At 40.0% G+C, this 21,152-nt stretch overlaps 1 protein-coding gene across 1 annotated transcript in view; it reads right to left on the reverse strand.

Annotated features, from left to right (window-relative positions):
- itga11b (integrin, alpha 11b) overlaps positions 1–21,152 on the reverse strand; it is an 84,888-nt gene that overhangs the window by 58,691 nt on the left and 5,045 nt on the right. The window contains 1 exon segment of the mRNA XM_055155961.1: positions 2,882–2,993. Coding sequence (XP_055011936.1) covers positions 2,882–2,993 — 112 coding nt within the window.

Here is a 21,152-nt window from a genome sequence, read left to right on the forward strand (position 1 = left end):
GATTTATATCTTAATGGAGATAACACCAGACCAAGTTTACAGGTCAGATCTATGGAATGGCGACCCCACTTACAATCTGAATGCCTGTTTTTTTGGGGTGTTTTTGAGCTGTAGAACCACCTGTAATTGAATCAATGTAAGGCAGAACTGTTGTGGAACATTCCAAGCATAGCAGAGACATGTGCATAAAAACAAGAATGAAAAGTTAGTGCACCTTTAAAATAAACTTTATACAAACGGTCCTTTATTGTTATAGAATAATGCAATTTAAAATAAAAATGAAGAGCTCGATTGCAAAAACAGATATCTGTATTTTGAAAAATTATCAAAAAGTATTTTTCTTTTTGTTACAGATGTTATCAGTGACCATTTATGTTTTTTGTTTGTTTGTTTGTTTGTTTTGCAAATGAACTCTTCAAATCTGATGTTTTGAATGGGGAAATGATGTCACAAAATCAGGAAGGACTTATTTGCCTGAAGTACAGAGACACAGTGGACAGTCAGTCCAGTCAGTCACTATCTCGTTTATCATTTATTTGTGTTTGTTTTTGTGGGCTTGTCCTTTTATTAGACAAAACCCAAATGGATTTTCTTTTTGTTTCCATTCATAAAACCTTTACTCCTAACTCACATTCACTACAGACAGGCCCGTTATGTAGCCACAGCTGCCCTGGGACAGATGCACCAATCCAGCTTTTTTAGTTCCAATACTGAAATTTATACTTTGACTTTATGTTTCTGCCGATACTCGATACCGGCCGATATGAGCGTAGGAACAGAAACACAGTTCACTGATTACACAGAGATCCAGTAGTGTTATGTAACTGTTATTTCTCCTTCACATTACTATGGAATAGCTTGGAATAGCTTTGGGTGAATAAAACATTATGAGATGTTCTGCAACAAAATCAGCCTGTAAATGGTTTCATTACTAATAATTCATTGCCCAACCAGGATATCAGCTGAACCGATACCCAATCCAGCTAATTTTTCAGTATTTCCACCAATATTCAATACCAGTATCGGTATCGGCACATTCCAAGGACAGAGTGACAGGAGGTGGGTGTCACTCTGCACCTACAGTTTCCTGAACCAAAACCAATCACACAGTCACACTCATTTACAACAATATATACTGATTCAAGCTGAGATAGAACCAGCAACCTCTGAGTTTGAAGGTGAATGCTGTGTTACTGAGTCACGAGAGGAAGAGGGTGTGTTCCAGTGTTGGGACGTCAGGTCCAGTAAGTCCTTCTCTGCTGGCCTAAAAAAAATATCTGAATCACAGACTGATGTTAATTATTATTAAATAATTCCAAATGTTCTGTCCGCTTCCTTTCAGAGCTTTTCCGATGTTTGTGCTGCTTCCACACATGGATTTTCATCTTAAAGAATTTGACCAATCACATTTCAGCCGTCACTTGTTGCTAGGCAGAGTCAATGTCAAAGAAGTGTGCCTGAGGCCGTCACAATCTGTTCTGGAGGAACTCGAACACAAAATAAATGTCCATGAAACTGTTGCTTCAACCAATCAGATTTTGAGTTGGTGTCACCAGGAACTTTAGCAGCGAACGACGTCACCAGATTCAGAACAGCTGATTGGACAGTCAGAGAGTGAACCAGCCAAAACAACAAACTGCATCTGTAGCAGAATCAGCACTAAACCAGGACTAAACCAGGACTAAACCAGGACTAAACTAGGATTACACCAGGACTAAACTAGGATTACACCAGGACTAATCTTGGACTTGAGTGAGAGAGCGCAAGAGAGAGAGAGAGAGAGAGAGAGAGAGAGAGAGAGAGAGAGAGAGAGAGAGAGAGAGAGAGAGAGAGAGAGAGAGAGTCTGCAAAGCCCGATTGGGGCCCCGGCGCAGTCCTTTCGTTTGCGGTCACCCGAGAGTCCACGTAGGTGCACCTTTGGGCCCATCCCGACAGACAGTCCTGGTTTAACACCACACACCGCACATCCCCCTCTCCTCACTTCTCCATGCATGAAATCTCCACGGCTCTTTATACTGTGTATAATGTAACTCTAAAATAGTTCTTGAGGAGTGCATTGTTTCAGACGGAGCACTACTGAAGGCCTAGCTGTGAAATGCACGCTCCTCCACTGGTTTGTTCCATTATTATTTTTATTAAAACAAGAATGACACCATCAATTGTTTTCTGTTTAGCTCTGCAGCAAAAGGGATGAAATGTAACTGCAGATTTTCACCATAAACTGTATATAGAAATGGACATGGCTAACCTGCTAGTCGCTGCACTCAAAACAGGAAGTGAGCACGGGCACGCTTCCGGCTCCAATTCACTTTCTACTGATCTTAAAATGTTTGTATTTATGCACTCTACATCTGGTGTTTTTATTTCACTACTTTGCCTGTAAATAAATTCCTATTAACATCTAAATTCCCTCCTATAACATCCGGCCTCGGTGAGCTTCACTTGACTGACTGGAGCCGAATGCTGTGGGTGACGTCACACTCATTTATCCACTTCTGTGTTTTGTTTGCAAAAGGTGACCAGTTTTCAGTCAGGCAACTAAAGGAGCTGTACGTGATTTTGTGATTTTTCCCCTCTTAAAAAACAGCAAAAACAGAACTCGCTCATTAGAATTTATTAACAATGCTCCAAACACATTCCAGGCATCCTCATTATTCACCATGATGAGTTTATAAGCATTTTTCAGAACTGTCACATACCAGAGAAGAATTTTGTCATCAAGGTAATATCATTTGTGAACCAGGAAGTGCACTTTCTAGTTCACAGGCGATAAAACTTTGGCCCTAAAATTTGACCTAAGAGCTGCTTTTACGATATATCTGTACTCGGTTAAAGCACATTTCACTTAAGTACATGAAAAACAAGTGTATTAGTTTGTTACCATTTCCTGCCACCCGCCTCGTGCTGCTGCACCGTGTACCCAAACTGTGTGTCCCTGGAGCCCTCGAAGATCCGGATGTTTTTAGTATCAAAGTTGTATCCGCCACACAGACCTGAAATACACAATAAAAACACAATCAAACACAATCAAACACAATCAAAGGCATTATTCCCAGAGTACGTCATTCACATTACACCTACATCACAGAGCACTCCGCCAACACGGAGCCTGCACTTTCACTTAGCGCTGAGGAAAGACCTGTCACTCTCTCACAGTCTGGCTTTAGAGCAGCAGCTTTACACTGGATTTGGCAGATTTCTGTAAAGTGAAAGGGCAACCACAAAGACGAAAGCTACAGCAGGGTTCTCAAACTGTGGTGCAGGGCCCAGGTGGATATCGAGGGTCTGCTGTTTTTAGAGGTTTACATTTTGAAGGGCACTACTACATTGTTCCACAGTATCACTTTAAACATGTCTAACTTGTGTTTATTCAATTAAAGATATTTGATACAAAGACCTAAAAATATTCACATTCTTACTGTGAGCGGGGGTCGCCTCTCCACAGCTCTGACCTGTAACTCAGTCTGTGTGAGAGTTTGAGGTTACAGTAAATGAGATGCACACACACAAGTGTTCTTTTCTCACAGGCTCAGTGTTGGACTGAACCAGAGTGAAATCTGTTTAAGTGAAGAACAGAAGAAACACACACACACTCTCCCACAGTCAGGAGACACACAGGGACGTGTGCAGGGACATGTGCAGAGACATATGCAGAGACGTGTGAAGGGGCCATGTGCAAAGACATATGCAGAGATGTGTGAAGGGGCCGTGTGCAGGGACATGTGCAGGTACACACAGGAACATGTGCAGAGACATATGCAGAGACATATGCAGAGACGTGTGCAGGGACGTGTGCAGGGACATGTGCAAAGACATATGCAGAGACGTGTGAAGGTCCGTGTGCAGAGACATATGCAGAGACGTGTGCAGGGACGTGTGCAGGGACATGTGCAAAGACATATGCAGAGACGTTTGAAGGGGCCGTGTGCAGGGACGTGTGCAGAGACATATGCAGAGACGTGTGCAGGGACGTGTGCAGGGACGTGTGCAAAGACATATGCAGAGACGTGTGAAGGGGCCGTGTGCAGGCACGTGTGCAAAGATATATGCAGGGACATGTGCAGAGACATGTGAAGGGGCCGTGTGCAGAGACGTGTGAAGGGGCCGTGTGCAGAGACGTGTGAAGGGGCCGTGTGCAGAGACATGTGAAGGGGCCGTGTGCAGGGACAGAGCAGACTATAGTTTTAGACTGATTTAAGCCGCAGCAGTTTCAGTTGTGTCACATCCACTGGGACAGATTCATAATCCAGGATCTGTTTATAGTTTTAACATCAGCTTTTTATTACGTGTGGGGAATCTGCCAGTGTGGTCACAAGCACGAGACAGACTCCAGTTCACCAACAATATTTATTCAAGTTCACCGTGGCATTGTGGCAAAAAAGAAATAATACATATTTAGAAAAAAATAAATATACTCAAATCAAGATGAAAGCAACAGAATGAAACTAAGGAAAAAATAAATAAAATAAAATACGTGTACCCGACTACACTGAGGTGATCCTCTTGAGAGGCTGAACTGAACTGATTTTAGGTTAGATATCATGACAACTTCAGTTGTCTCTAAAGTGAACCATTTCATTAGTTACAAGGGCCTAAGTCCCTTTACAGAAAAGTGCTTTACATAAACTATAAACACAGAAATATCTCAATCAAATATACAAAATCCATAAAACAAAAAAGAACTGAAACCAATTCCTCATTTGTCTCCAGACCAGGTGGAGGAACAGGTGAGCTGGGAAGTGTCTGAAATGTCCAAACTGAGGAGATGTAACCAAATCAAATATATTTAAAGTAACTTGCGTTTGTTGTGATTAACTCAAAGGAACTAAACAAAAAAACAAATTAAAACAAATCTGGAATAATTGTATTTAGTGGTTTAGTTGATAGTGGATAAATGAACAGATGTGAAATGAAAATGAGTAACAGGGACAAAGGAGATCTTTGTCACAGTAAGTCTGTTGAAGTAAATATACAGTATATAAAGCATAATTATGTAAATGATGTTACATGGTCACAAAATAACACTGACCTGTAATCCAAAAGTACCACGACACTGTCTCAGGATTGTTACTGAGGAAAAACTAAAAAGTGAGATAACCTCAAAACTTTAATGTGCCTTACAGGCTCCAAGCCTCTCAAAGTACTACAGTGTAGTACTACAGTGTATTACAGTGTAGTACTACAGTGTAGTACTACACTTCACTCACTCCACACTCTGAGCTGGTGAGATCCTTTTAGAGCCACAGCTGCCTTGGGGCACACTGACACAATCAAGGCTTCCACCAGCACACACATATCACATTTATCCTGAGCTCTTTGGGTGAAGTGAACCCAGGTGAACAACAGAACTTGGTCTGAGCAGGAGTTGGTCGTGGTGCGTTCAGGTCAGTGGACTAGTGTTGTGTGCTCTGACCCTGAGCCTCTGTCAGTGTGAATAATGACCTCTCTGTTTAGAGATCACACCAGCAGTGTAGTCACAGAGTGATACAAGTACAAAAACTGTAGTAACATTACATTATGATGATGTTATTTTACAACACATGTTTATTTCACATGTGTGTCTGTGTCTGTGTTAAATCTGCTCATTGATCCTCATGGTTTCTCTCACACTGGAGTTAGAAATAGTGTTACATAGAGTTCGGCCTGAGGTGCTGTGTGCAGAGCTCCATCTCTCTCTTCATTTGGATAATGTTGATATTCCCGTGAGATTCCACACACTGTGATGCTGTTTGATGCTTTCAGGGCTAAAATCTGAACTTCTCTTTCTGTGGTTGATTTTTAATCTTGTTTTGACAACAGGAAACAGGTTGTGGCTCTAAAATGCACTCTCCTCACTTCCTCTCCTCTTCCTCTAGACTGTTTCCTGGACTCTCTCTGGTTTAGTCTTGCTTTGTTCTAGTTAGGGTTTAGAACCTTCAGACCTAGTTTGGACTTCTGTTGTAAAACCAGGGTTAGTCCTGGTTTAGTCCTGGTTTATTCAAGTCTGAATTCACACAAGGTTTTGTCTTGGTTAAGTGTCAGTGCACACAAACACATCCTACAAAAGCGATGTGGGTAAAGTGTCTTGCCCATGGACCTAACAACAGCATCCACTAATCTGAAGTGAAATTGAACCGGCTATCTTCCTGTTATATGGTAAACACTGCAGTGTATGTAAACCACTGTCGCCCCCTCCCAGCCCCGTCCCCTCTGCTGTTCTTTATTACATAACTCATGTGATCCGCTCTTCCACAGACCACAGAAAAACACAGATCTTATTAAAGTGGGAGTCCAGTCTGTTTCTCCTCTGTGGTTTGTTTTGGTGAAATCCTCTTACATTTAAACAGAACATTTACAGTTTTATGGTTTGGTATGACTTTTATGGCCACACCGCTTGTCAAAGTCTGATCCTGTCAGATCTGAAAAGCTCAGCAGAGTCGGGCCTGGTCAGGACTTGGAGACCACTGGGAAAATCAGGAGCCACAGGGGGGGCGCCAGTCACAAAAACTGTCATTGTGTCCTTAGGCAAGACACTTCACCCACACTGCCAAGTATGAAAGTGGTGTGTGCATGAGCAGTGTTGGGGAGTAACAGATTACATGTACTGGAGTTATGTAATCAGAGTACAAATTATGAGTAACTGTATTCAGTTACAGTTACTGTTTCAGTGAGTGGTAATTGGATTACAGTTACTTTGTTGAAATAAGTGGATTACACTATTTTCCTCTTTTTATATTTTGGGCTATATCTTTATATTTATCTTTATATTTTTCATTCATTTCCACTTATTGCCGGACCAGGTCTAAAACCAGGACTAAACCAGGTCTAAACCAGGTCTAAACCAGGACTAAATCAGGACTAAAACCAGGACTAAAACCAGGTCTAAACCAGGATTAACATTACTAACAGGACTGCGTGGACCGTGTCTCCTCGTCTTCTATCAATAATATTTTTTATTTGGTTAAGTAAAGACAAAACATCTGAAGTGAAGATATCCGAGTCTTTGCTTCTCTACAGCAAATCAAATAATCCAAAGTATTCAGATTACATTACTCACTTTAAGTAATTTAATGGATTAAGTTACAAACTACATTTTGGGGTATGTAATCTGTAATCTGTAGGGGAATACATTTTAAAAGTCACCTTCCCAACACTGTGCTGCGTGAGTGATGGTGGTCGGAGGGACCGATGCTGCAGATTGGCAGCCTCACTTCTGTCAGTCTGTCCCAGGGCAGTTGTGGCTATAATAGTAGTTTACCACCTCCGGGTCTGAAGTGAATGAATAAAGCTCTGTGAAGTCTCTGAGTGTCCAGAAAAGCATTGTATAAAACTGATGTATTATTATTTTTATTAGTAGTAGTTTTGTGTGAGATCTTGAGGCTCATGTTTAAAGGGTCATGATACACTCACTTCTGATCCATGTTCTAATGTTGTTTCATCATCACACACACACCTGGAGCTGTGTTTGTTTCATTCACATGTTTAACACACAAACGGTGGATATTCAGGCTGAGTTCTTCTCTCAAACTGAAAATACTATGTTCCACCTTGTGATGTCATCTGGTAATACAGGAAGTGCTCTGTGATGTTTTTAACTTAAGCTGTTAACTTGAAAACTACCACTACATGACATCACAAGGAGGAACGGAGCATTTTGAGTTTTGGAGATGCAGACAGTAAAGAGTTACTCAAACATGTGAACGAAACAAAACACAACTCGACTGCTGCTAAAACAGTTGTCAGTGCAGAAATGACTCAATCCTACCTCCTGTTCATACTTCTACTACTTAAGACTACTTCTGCCAACCAATACTCTAATACTCCTACTACTACTACTACTACTACTACTATACCACCATTACTACTGCTATAACTACTTCTAGTACTGCAACATTACCAATTACTGCAAATACAACTAATACAATGACCACTAGTATATTAAATGAGTAGTATTAGTAGAGCTGTTGCAGTAGAGGGCGCAGGTGACTGTGGTAACCATAATGAGGCTCCATGCACATGCCTGGCAGAATTTTACTTTTTTTTTTTTTTTTACTATGTTTATGTGGCTCTGAGTAAATGGGTTTAAATATTCGGACCCGACCTGAACCTGCGCACATTAAAACTAACGTGTTGTGTGCCCCTGCAGCTGGCTGTTGTATTTGTGGGGGTGTGCCTTGCAAACAGTGGTTTTGTTTGTGTACTAAATCAGTCTTCGTTTTGCTGTTTACTCAAGTGCACTCTTTAGGACCTGTGTGAAATGGCCCATACACTCACAGGATGTGCTGCACATAGAAGCTTTTAGTAGAGTTTGGGACTAAAGCTCCTGGATCATGGTGTAAGGAGCACCTGACACAGCTGTGTGTACGTGCTCTGGGTGTCTCTGTCCAGGTGAGCTGTTTTCTCTTTGCACGGTGTTCACCTGTATGATTCATGACATGTCACGTTCACGCTGGAGCTTCAGAACGTGTCTGCTCCTTCCCCACAGCACACCACGCACCTTTATCTCGTCTCTCACGGTTTTCATTTGGCAATCGTTGTGTAAGGCCTGAAGTTGTCCTCTTTGTGCAGGGAACACATGCAAATACAAAAGTCCTGTGCCCTTGGCTGTTCATCAGAACTACAGAATCTGCTGTAGGTGAGGCTCTGATGGGACCTGACTCACCTGCACCCGTAACTCACAGAGAAGAAAACTCTGCTCTTTGACCTTTAACCTGCCCGAACCCACAGGATCCGCGCTACAGAAGAATTATAATAATATATGCTTATAACTTGTCTGTAAAACAACACTACTCTACACATGCACATGTAAGTGTCAGGCTGTACTGTACTATAGTACTGTTACATACATGTACGTGTTACTATACATGTTCTAGTACTACTTTACATGTATTGATCTGAAATGTTTTAAAGTTACTATCTGTGTTGTTGCATTGTACGGAAAAGGTAAAAGGAGCAGATAACAGAAGATGATTCTTCTTTCTGCTCCTTTTCATTCATTTCTTGTATGTTTGAGGACATCACCAGTGTACATGTATTATGGGCCTGTGTGCTGTACCGCGCTGCAGAGGCACTTCAAGTTACCACAAGGGAAATTCTTAAACTACAACAGCCCTAACTATTAATACTAGTGCTAATTAGTTAAGGTACTAGTTCCACAATTTGTTAACTGTGAATTAAAGGTCCTAAAATGTGCCGAATATTGCCAACAATCATCCTGCTTTGTGAATACAAATGATACTATTTATAATCGCAGTGGAGAGTGGAGGGGCGCTAAATGTTTTTTTCCTCCTTGGGGCAGCGTGACAGAAAATAACTGAGGAGCGCTGCTTTAAGCCATTATAATGTTGTGTTGTAATGTTGTTCCCTCTTCAAAAACAGACCTGGACTTTTTGTTTCATTCCCACATGTTTGAATAACTCTTTATTATTAGTCTGTCTGCATCTCCAAAGCTCCAAATGCTCTGTTCCACCTTGTGATGTCATGAAATGGTAGTTTTAGTTCAACAGAGATTGGCAATCCTAGAGCTGAAATGATCCAAATAACTTCTAGTGTGTGGCACTTCCTGTATTAACACATGACAACAAAAGGTGAAAACACAACTCCAGGTTTGTTTGTGAAGAAGAAACAACATTAGAACAGATCAGAAAACAGTCAAACATGGTCCTTTCAGTCTTTCTTCATGCTTTTTTAAGACTAATTAAGTTATAGTTTATTAGCCGAAAGTTTTGGGAATGTATTTTGGAGACAAACTAGACGCGATGTGTTTATAAAATCTGTAATAAAAGTTGTGGCTCTGATCGGATCCAGAGGAGGCTTGATTTAGGTGGTCGTCGTGGAGACACAGACCTGGACGTGAGACGCATCGCTCACATTTTTAAACTTCTCGCTGGTTAATGCCAAGCTCATTTTTCCAGACGTATAATGATCGAAAACAGATGGAGCTTCTGCAGCAAGTGCTTTTCCTCCACACGGCCTGTACTCCTCAGAAAAGTGCGTTCAGATGATATAATGGACTTAATGAAGAGCCTGGGCCAGTGCTTTCCTCCTAAAATCATTTTGTCCCAGAGAGTGACATAAAAACACTCCTATGGCTTTGTGCAAGTTTGTTCTATTGAGACTACTACTGTTACTACTACTATTACTGCAATACAAGGTACTTTGTGAAATGGGATCACATTACTCACAAGTACATAGACTTGAACCCCTACTACTATTTACTATTGAATACTGATGAAACTAAAAAAGTAGTATAGTACTGTATTTTACTCTTCTGTAAGAATCCAAGTATCATTCATTCTTTTGTTTTTCAATATAAAACCAAAAATAAGAAAATGAAAAACAACTGTTTTCTTCATTATTTGTCTCCAAAACCAAAATGAGAAAACGGATAACGATTCGGTTTTTCATTTTTGGATTTTGTGTTTAAATGAAGAATGGAAAGAAACGAATCACAACTGTTTCCCGTTTACGTGACTTAAACTGCGATGCCGGACTTTTGCGCCGTATACGGACTGAACCAGGATTGAACCAGGACTGAAACAGGACTAAAACAGGATTTAACCGTTTTCAGTGCTGGTCTGACCCCGGTCTCAGTCCTGGTCTGGTTCCAGTCTGGTTTCGGTTTCAGTCCCAGTCTCAGTCACGGTCTGGTTCCAGCCTCAATCCTGGTCTCAGTCATGGTCTGGTCACGGTCTGGTCCCGGTCTCAGTCCTGATCTCAGTTCAGGTCTGGTCTCGGACCTGGTTTAGTCCTGTTTAAGTTCTGGTTCATTTCATATGTGGCGCATAAGTCCGGCATCTCAATTTAAGTCAAATAAACAGGAAATATTATACATTATAAATTTAAAATAGAAAAATGAAAAACCGAATCATTATCCTTTTTTTCATCTTGATTTTGGAGACAAATAATGAAGAAAACATTTTTATTTTTTTTTTCTTATTTTTTGGTTTTATATTGAAAAACAAATGAATGACACACAGATTTGTAAGTATACATTTTAGATATCTGTACTTACCACTACATTTTTGAACAGGATTGAAAAGTAAAAGTATTTTTTACGATTGTGTGAGACATGCTGAAAAGGCTGAGGGTTTATTTGAACACACTCATAGTTTGAGTAAACAAAAATATACAGACAAAAACAGCTACCAAAAAAAAACAATCATTTGAAGCTTTGTTAGATCTCAGAACATGAGTGAAATACTTTTACTTTTTATTCTTCTTCATTTTTAAAGGTTATTGTGCAAAAGTGACTCCTGTGATCTTTAAGTCATGTTATAATGTTGTTACTTTCTCAAAAACAGACCTGGACTTGTGTTTTGTATCATTCACATGTTTGAGTAACTCTTTATTATGAGTCTGTCTACATCGCCAAAGCTCAAAATGCTCTGTTCCACCTTGTGATGTCATGTAGCGGTAGTTTTCAAGTGAACAGCTACTTTTGCCTTTAGTTCAGTCGAGATTGGCAATTCTAGGGATAAATGATCTGGAGCACTTCCTGTATTACCACATCATCTCACATGGTGGAACAAAGTGTTTTATGTTTGAGAGAAGAACTAGACTAAATGTTCAGAGTTTGTGTGTTAAACATGTGTGAATAAAACAAAATACAACTGCAGGTGTGTGTTTGTGACGAAGAAACAACGTTAGAACAGAGAAAAAACGTAATATGAATCCTTTCAACTTGGGCCAAAACTGAGTATTTCAACCACAGCTGCACTCTAACAAATATGAAACATGAATGAACAATGAACTATATGTTAAAGTACAACTACTACTACTACTACTACATGAACTACTACTGCAGTCACAAGGACTATTACAACTACTACAGCAACTGCTAATAATGTAACTTGACACAATATCAGAAATGTCATTTAAATTTGAAACAATATGATGTAATTTTCAACACAAAGTAATAGTCCTTTTGTGTAATATTATCATGAAAAGTTCAAATTTGTCATATTTTTATAATTTACTTCAGTATCGACACTTGTTCCAACTGAGTATCTAGTTGTGATTAGGGGTGTGCGAAAATATCGACATATCGTATCATTGAATGTGATGATACAGTATCGATATCATGGGCTGCTGTATCGACATATCACCAAGAGTATTTTTTGGTATGTTTTACTCAATTATTTTGTTAGAGCTACAGTTTTATTGTTTGTTTAGTGGAAGGAAACTTGTTTATTCGACACATTTGACATTTTCACTGTTTTGATGATTTAAATGTTTGTGTTTCATATGAACTTTGCACAAAAAGTGGTTTAACAAAGACTTTTAGTGTCACAGCCATGATTTAGCCTTTATTGTGCATTGAATCATATCGAATTGATTTGAAATATATCGAATCGAATCAAAAGGTCACTGTATCGAGGTATGTATTGTATCGTGGCCTATGTATCGTATCGTATGTATGTATTGTGGCCTATGTATCGAGGTATGTATCGTATCATATGTATTGTATTGTATGTATCGTATCGTGGCCTATGTATCGAGATATGTATCGTATCGTGGCCTATGTATCAAATCGAGGCCTATGTATTGAGATATGTATTGTATTGGCAACTTCTTAATGATACTCAGCCCTAGTTGTGATACTAGTTGTAATATTGATACTTTTGACAACTCTACCACACGGACAATCCCTGAATAATACTACTTCTGTGCTCCAGACTCGACTGATAATAAAGAGCTACTATAACTTCTACTATTACTTCAAGTATTACTATGTTGTTAAAGGTACATACTACAATATTTTTTGATCCATGTTTTAATGAAGTTTCCTTATCACAAACACACCTGGACTTGTGTTTGTTTCATTCACATGTTTAACACACAAACCTGCACATTTAGATTCTTCATTCAAACAGAAAACTCTGTTCCACCTTGTGATGTCATGTGGTAATACAGGAATAGCTCTACTGTGTTTTTAAACTCCATACACCTTCACTAGAATCATTTGGATGATTTGAGCCCTGGAATCACTCACCTCCACTGAACTAAAGGCAAAAAGAGCTGTTCACTTGAAAATTATCAATTCATGACAGAGGTTTTACAAGTCTCAAGTAAGTCTCAAGTCTTTAACCTCAAGTCTGAGTCAAGTCCCAAGTCAGATACAGGTAAGGCCAAGTCAAGTCTCGAGTCACTGGCCCACACGTCCAAGTCAAGTCCAAGTCAAGTCCAAGTCAAGTCCAAGTCAAGTCCAAGTCATTTGCTTTTTCATTTCAAGTCTTTAAACCAAAGTACCAAATACAGACAGATAGATTTTTGCTATTTATATGAATGTTAAGATAGATTGTACTTAAATCATAGTATATTTATAGGTGAGTATTTATAAAGTATATAAGAGTTATAGAAATTAATTTAGTTAATTTTTCCTTTTTAAATGTCTTAGTGTGACCATAATGGGTCAGAATAGAAAGAATTCAGATTTCAAAGTGCTTCTCAAGTCTTTTCAAGTCACAGGCCTCAAGTCCCAAGTCAAATCCCAAATTACTGACCTTCAAGTCCAAGTCGAGTCCCAAGTCTTAGTCCATTTTATCAAGTCAAGTCTCAAGTTCTAAAAATAGTGACTCAAGTCTGACTCGAGTCCAAGTCACGACTTGCAAGTCCCACCTCTGCTTCATGACATCACAAGGTGGGACATGTTGAGCATTGGAGAACAGACTAATAAAGGATTACGTGATGAGAACAACATCAACAAGAGTCCATTTTGTGTCATTTAAGTATATGTGGTAAGACCGGTTTTGAGAGTCTAGACTGCGGGTGCTCTCACCTGTCGTTCCGTGGCGCTGCGCTGGACTATTTAAACTCTCCCTTCTCCATCGTTCTTCTTTTTGCTCACACGCTCTTCCGGGCCTCTCCTGGTGGCCGCTCTGTCCTTCAGCTCATGTTACTTCCATTCGTAAGCTCCCATGCACGTTATATCCAAATTTACAATCACGTCTCCTGGTGGTCTCTGTCCTTCAGCTCAGTGCCGCTGCTTGGCCGGTGCTTCTCACAGCATCAGTCCCTCGTTCCTCCGAATCACGGAGCACCTAGGGCGCGCTTTCATCTCTCCCGACAGGTAATGCACGCCCGATTCTCCTCCACTCATTCATCCACGCCCAAATTCTTAGCGGTGTCTCTCCCTAGTTCCACGGGTGAGTCCGGTGAGTCCCGTATCCTCTAAACCGCGGCGGCAGGTAAACAAAGCCCTGCTACAAAGTGCTACCTGTGCCAACCAGCCTTTCTAAATTGTGCTATGTTTATAGCGTGTGCCGGTCCACGTTGTTTGGACCAAGTCTGGACGGTAGTTCTGCGTAAAGTTGCCTTTGATTCAGTGTGGGATTGCGCCCTGTCACTTCCAACCGCGGTAGGTGTTTAGCCCAGAATCTTGTACTGCAGGCTCAGATTTTAATCCCAGCAGTTAATTTTCTAGGTGTCAGCGGGGCCTGCAGCAGCGTGAGCACACCGCCTCTGTTGTTTTGTTTAGCTTCACTACTTTGTTTTGTTTTGCTTAATTTTTGCTTCATTGTTTTGTTTTACTCTTGCTTTGCTTTGTTTGTTTTGTTTTACTTTAGTTTTGCTTCTGGTTTCGGGGTTTCGCTTTGCGTTTTCAATATTTTGTACCTGTTTCTCCCACTGTGCTGTTTTACTGTTGGATGTAGCTACTTTTAAACAACTTTAAACTGTCTTTTAAAATAGGAAAAAATAAAGATTGTGTAAATGATGGAACGTGGCTCTCTCCCTCTCATTGATATGCTTACCTGTGTGCCTTATATTTAGGCTACGTTCAGACTGCAGGGCTTAACGCTCAATTCCGATTTTTTGGTGAAATCCAATGTTTTTGCGAGGTCGTTCACATTTCCAATTAAATGTGACTTGTATGTGACTCCAGTGTGAACAGTAAACAGCCCGAAAGTGTCCCACATGTGACACTGGAGACACGACGACGTCAACCGCAGTGAGCGTGCTCTGTGTTTACGGAAGTTGTCCAAACATGGACACGAGCATTGAGCACCTGGAGATTTTAAAGTTCCTCTCGTACAGGAGCCAGAACATGAACAACTTACTTGTTTTAAGGAGGAGATTGAGAAGGAGAAGGACGAGGTTTTTGGTCGTGGTGTTTTGTGGGACAGCGGCAGCGACGTCCGTTGAAAGGAACGTGTGGATGTGGAGACGGAGCCAAGAGTGGTGAGTGGTGATGTGCTTCACTTCAGTGACATGGAGTTCATTAACAATTTTCACCTACTTCAGCTCAGAATAGTGACGTTTGTGTCTTGTTGATAACGTGTAGGTGGATGAATGCACTTTGGCCGTTCAGACTGAAGTCACATGTCAAAAGATCAGACATGTATCAGTTTCAGGAGCACATATCCAAGTGTCCTGGGTCACATTTGAAAAAATCAGATCTGTGTCGTTCAGACTGTCATTAAAATATCAGATACAGGAACATAGAGGCCAAAAAATTGGATTTGGGTCACTTCAGGCTGCAGTCTGAACACAGCCTTAAACTCTATTTCCCCAAACTAGATTTGGGGTGGCGTTGTTGCAACAATTTATTATAAAATTTAACATTCCCAAGTGTTAACCCCTCGTGTCACCACATGTAATTCTATGTTTCCCACACTCTTCCTGTCCACTTTGGCCTCACATGGGACAGATTCATCGACGTGTGTGTTTTCTGTCAGTGTCTATAGAGTTTCCTTTTTGTTGGACAGATTTTAGGTCAGGGTCAGTCACCTCAGATAACCCCAGTCTCCAGGTCAAGCGCACAGGTGAAAGGTCGTGACCCGAACTGTCAGTCAGGAGTTAATGACACAGATGAGAAAGTGAAAGCCCCGTGAAAAGACCAGTGACTCAGCGCTGTTTAAGTGTGACGAGTTTTTACTATGAAGGAAAACTAGCTCAGTTAAAACGACTTCAATTTTCAATGTGTATGCAGGAGTAATCCTTGTACCTCCTCCTGGTATTTTGTACTCAAACAGAAGTACAAAAACTATTCAACACATGCATTATAAGAAGTTCTAAAGCACGTCAGACAACACAAAGGTCTACAAACTGATGTACTGCGAAACGTTCTCTGGTGGAGCGTCTGCCTCTCACTTGTCTCCATGGAGATGTGATTGCTAGAATGTACCACAGCATGACTTTAAACTTATATCAGCCCAAGGAGGTTCATTTGGTCTTCCGATATTTTATGTTATTAGGTTCTTTTTTCAAACCAAGAGTTTTTCATAGCTGATAGAGCGCGAGTGAGCAGATGAAACTATCTCAGAGTCACGTGATGTTGCTGTGACGTGTCACTCAGCTGATTTATACAGGTTTTGGCAACGACAGAGTAATCTGCAGTCCGAACTATAAACCGGAACCAGGGGCTTTTTCACGCTCACACAGCTGGGATACTGTTCTGAGGAAGTGGGACTGCAGGTGGCGCTGTCATCCTGTCTCCACTGGTAGGAAGACGGCACCAAAACCTGTTTAAATCAACTGAGTGACGTGTCACAGCAACATCACATGACTCTCAGATATGAAAAACTCTTGGTCTGAAAAAAGAACCATGATAACATATGATATAATTATCGCCAAGACAAGAGGGTGGTCTATAAATAGGTCATTTACAGGTCAGATCTATGGAGAGGCAAGCCCACTTAATTACTCATTGCATTTATATAGCACCTTTCAAGATACCCAAAGAGCTTTACAGTTCATTATTCAGTCACTCAACACTCAGTGGTGGTAAACTACTATTGTAGCCACAGCTGCCCTGGGGCAGACTGACAGAAGCGAGGCTGCCAATCTGCGCCATCGGCCCCTCCAACCACCACCATCACTCTCACACACACACACCACATTCATACGAGGTAATGTGGGTGAAGTGTCTTGCCTAAGGACACAACAACAGTTTTTGTGACTGGCGCCCCACTGTGGCACCTGGAATTCCCAGTGTCTCCCATCCAAGTACTACCCAGGCCCAGCCAGCTGAGCTTCTGAGATGTGATCAGGCGAGTTGCTGAGCAGGTGAACATCTGAACTAAAATGACCAACCCGACAGCAGCAGTTACAGAGAAATATGGTCCCTATTCTAAAGTGCTCTCTTCTTCACACTTACTTCATGTAGTGTGACATGTATATTCATAGTTCATATATGAATAGGTAGTTGTACAAAACAATTCATGGACAAAAATGGTCTAGTATCATACTCATAAGCAGTAATAAGGAGTCAGTGTAGAAAAGTGTTTTTAAAAGTGTAACTAAGAGCACAATAAACTTATGGAGATTCAGACATTAATAAGAAAGCTGAATAAATACTAATTAATGATGAATTAACCATGTACAACTATGCTAATTAGATCAGATGTTAATTAAGCGTATCCTAAAATAGTGTTACCAAGACGGAAAAACATTGCAGACTTTGGCAGAATAAATAAGTGAGTGACTGTAAACATGTTGATCAGAGGTGAGGGGACTTTGGTTCTATTCTGTAATGATAAAAAACCACTCCAGTTCATTTGTTTCCCATGTGTCACTGAAATAAGATCAATTTCAGACTGGATTTAACAGGCGACTGGCGACTAAAACACGAGAAGTAGGTCAGCGTCAGAGTGAAGGCAGTTGGAGCGCAGAAGGAGCTCGCTGGAGGCGCTGGACACTTCTGTGATTACCACGAGATGATGTGGTGCAGCCAAGTGTTTTTGAGAAAGACTTGATGAGAAAATGATGACATCATTCAAATCTCCTCAAAAGTCTGTGTAATATAAGACTTTATCAGACCTTTCAAAGCTTTTATTTCAAAAAGTTGTAATAATTTGGCTTTTTAAAGTTTCTATATTATGTCAGATAGACTCTTGTGTGAGAATCACATCAGAATCAAAAAGACTTGGAGTTGTGTTTTGTTTCATTCACTCAACCCTTTACTGTCTGAACCAACAAGGCTCTTTTCCACCTTGTGATGTCATGAAGTGGTAGTTTTCAGTTAACAGCTCCTTTTGACTGTTTGTCAGTGTTGGGTAGGTTTCTTTTAAAATGTATTCCCCTACAGATTACAGATTACATCCCCCAAAATGTAGTTTGTAATGTAATCCATTAAATTACTTAAGGTGAGTAACGGAATCTGAATACTTTGGATTACTTGATTTGCTGTAGAGAAGCAAAGACGAGGAAATTTTCACATAAGATATTTTGTCTGCTAAAAGAAAATAAAAAAGCCCAGACTTTACTGAACCAAATTAAAGATATTATTGATAGAAGATGAGGAGACACGTCCACACAGCAGGATTTAGTCCTGTTAAATCCTGTTTGAGACAAAGTTTAGTCCTGGTTTTAGTCCTGGTTTAGACCTGGTGTAGACCTGGTGTAGACCTGGTTTGTACCTGGGTTTAGTGTAATGAATGGAATTACCGGGAAAAAAAAAGGGATTTAGCCTAAAATGTGAAAACAGGAAAATACCTCTGTGTAATCCATTTATTTCAACCAAGTAACTGTAATCCAATTACCACTCACTGAAACAGTAACTGTAACTGAATACAGTTACTCATAATTTGTACTCTGATTACGTAACTCTGGTACATGTAATCTGTTACTCCCCAACACTGCCGTTTGTTCAGTAGAGATTGTATTACCACATGACATCACAAGGTGGAACAGTGTTTTTGGTTTAAGAGAAGAACTCAGATCAAAAAACAGCCTAATATAACATAATATAATAGGCCCTATGAGCTTTTCCTACAACTCCAGGAAATACACTTACTTGGTTAATTTTCATCCAAGAGGCTTTGTCAGTGTTGAAAGAACAACTTTAAATAAAAAGGGTTTTCAAGACACTTTTGGAGAGCTAGAACTGCTTGAATCCAGTTTATCTAATCTGAGTATTTGATAAACCAGACACAGGGCAGACGTTCTCATTTCACGTCACTCAACACTTTATCTGTTTCTTATTTTCAAACTCTGTCTCCAGGTTCTGCGCCAAAAACAACTGAAAACTCACAAATGCACAGCATCCCTCCATAAAGCAAATTTATTTTCCATTATCAAGAAACTGGAAAAACATAAGATCATCTTTGTGTGTATGTGGCAGTAGACCTGTGTGCTGTGTGGCCTGAAACCTTTAAAAGGGAGGGTCCCTCACCTGCTCCAGCCCTTGGTCTCCTGCTGTCTAGGAGCAGCGCAATGGATTAAGATTTAATATCACTTAAATATCACCTTTCTCTAGCCTAAAACCTGGTAATTGTGCCCCACGATGCATATGGGCCCGGTCAAGCAGAAGTAAACAGCAAGGCCGAAAATTCAAGTTAATGCATCTGATATAAAAATGTATTCAACAGATACATATGTACTCTAGTTTATGAAACTGTTGACCTTTTTTCTGTACTATTTTTGGTTCTAAAGTTCCATATGTTTTAAACAGACCATGTATGAAACATGGAACAAAAATTATTTCCCAAATTTCAAAGACCTGCAAATCATGTCAATAAATGGATGTATTTCATCATATCTTGTGTTATTCCATCTTTGAACTGTTGATGAAGGGACAGGATTTTTCAAAAAAAAAAAAAAAAAAAGTATTTAAAATGATAAAAATTTGCTTGGAAGGACTGACATATTTTATAGAAATAGTTTCCTTTCATTTTGAAGTAATATTAAAGTATTCGGAAGAAAAAAGTTGACAAAATGATGTAAAATCCTGCACCTTCTACTTGTTTGCACAATTTTCCCTCCGTTACTTTTCCCTCCGTTACCATGACCTTTCTTAATAAAAAATCTCATGAGTCAAAAAGTAAGAGGTTTTTCAACCTAATCTTGTACCATATGGTAGAAAACTATATGAAGCAAATATTTAAACCAGTTTGTTAAGGATATGGAAGTGAGAACCAAGAGTTATCACTGTTTGGATTTATTGCCCAAAAAGTGCTGCATATTTCATTCCCTCCATTACCAACATGAGTTTTTAAATTTTTTGTTAACAACTTGAAAGAATATCACAGGTTTAACTTGACCCTGTTGGAGTGTAACTCTTTCCTACATTCTGATACTTTACTTATTTCAATAGTCCCTCTAGTTTCTGAATAAGAGACATTTGAATGTCAAAAATCTGCCCCTGTTTCCCTCCGTTACTGCTTGACCAGACCCATGTTCCATCCATGAATATGATATGAGTATGATCCTTGTTTATTCATTCCCCAATGTATCCAAAAGACATCAGTTTAAATTATTTCATGATTCCAAATTGATATTAAAATGGATATTTAGCAGGCTCTGTTTGCGTGGTGTGCGGTGTCCAGAGCTTCTTCCATGCACGGGGCATTTATGATTGCAAGTGAGCATAAATGGAGCCCATTTTCTTCTGCCCTTGTGCCACGACACATGTAAGAAACTCATCAGGCTTCATTCAAGAGACAACATGAACATTATTCCAGAGTCTGGTAATTCTGTGAGTATTTTTAGAAAAAGATAAGTGATGAAAAACATGGTACAAATGAATGGAATCCTTGGGTTTTTCTGTGAACGTGGCTTTATTCTCGTTCAGCAGACAGTGATCAGATGTGCTGGTTCTGATTTGGAGGCGGATATGGGTGACGGGAAGAGCTGCGCACAATTACAGTTTGGATTTGAGTCATTACTGTATAAAAGCTCAAACTGTATTAACTAATGTTAAATACAGAACAAATAGATACTTTGCAGTGACATCAAGCTGGAGGTGTTGTACATGTATGTGTATTGGCAGAATGTTCAGCAGTTACCATGGAGACACATTAGCAAACACTGCCAAAAATCATACAAACAGTGTATTGGTGTATTGTAGTGTATAATGAGGATTCTCAGAAAGTACTGATACTTTGCAGTAACTTCAGGCTGGAGGGGTTCTACATGTATGTCTATAGGCGAGTTTAATTGTTGACAAAAGCGCGCGTTGAATCCTGGGAATTATTTTGGTCGGCGGCAAGAAACATTAATTCAACATGACGGACGGAGCGAGAAAGCACGTAAAGGGTATTGATCCCGGTTATTTATCCACTCTAACGGCAGAGGACCCAAGACCATTTGACCAGAAATTGGTCATAAGCATCGACGGACGACAAATCACCCTTTTCAACCCCGACAAAAGGTTGGACCAAACCACATTTCTGGTCAGAATCACCAACTACCTGGACAAATATTCACTTGGGTGATATCCACAATGACTTGGT

The sequence above is a fragment of the Boleophthalmus pectinirostris genome, unplaced genomic scaffold (genome assembly GCF_026225935.1).
Source record: "Boleophthalmus pectinirostris isolate CB_2022bp ecotype Guang Dong unplaced genomic scaffold, ASM2622593v1 HiC_scaffold_2, whole genome shotgun sequence".
Taxonomy (NCBI): Eukaryota; Metazoa; Chordata; class Actinopteri; order Gobiiformes; family Gobiidae; genus Boleophthalmus; species Boleophthalmus pectinirostris.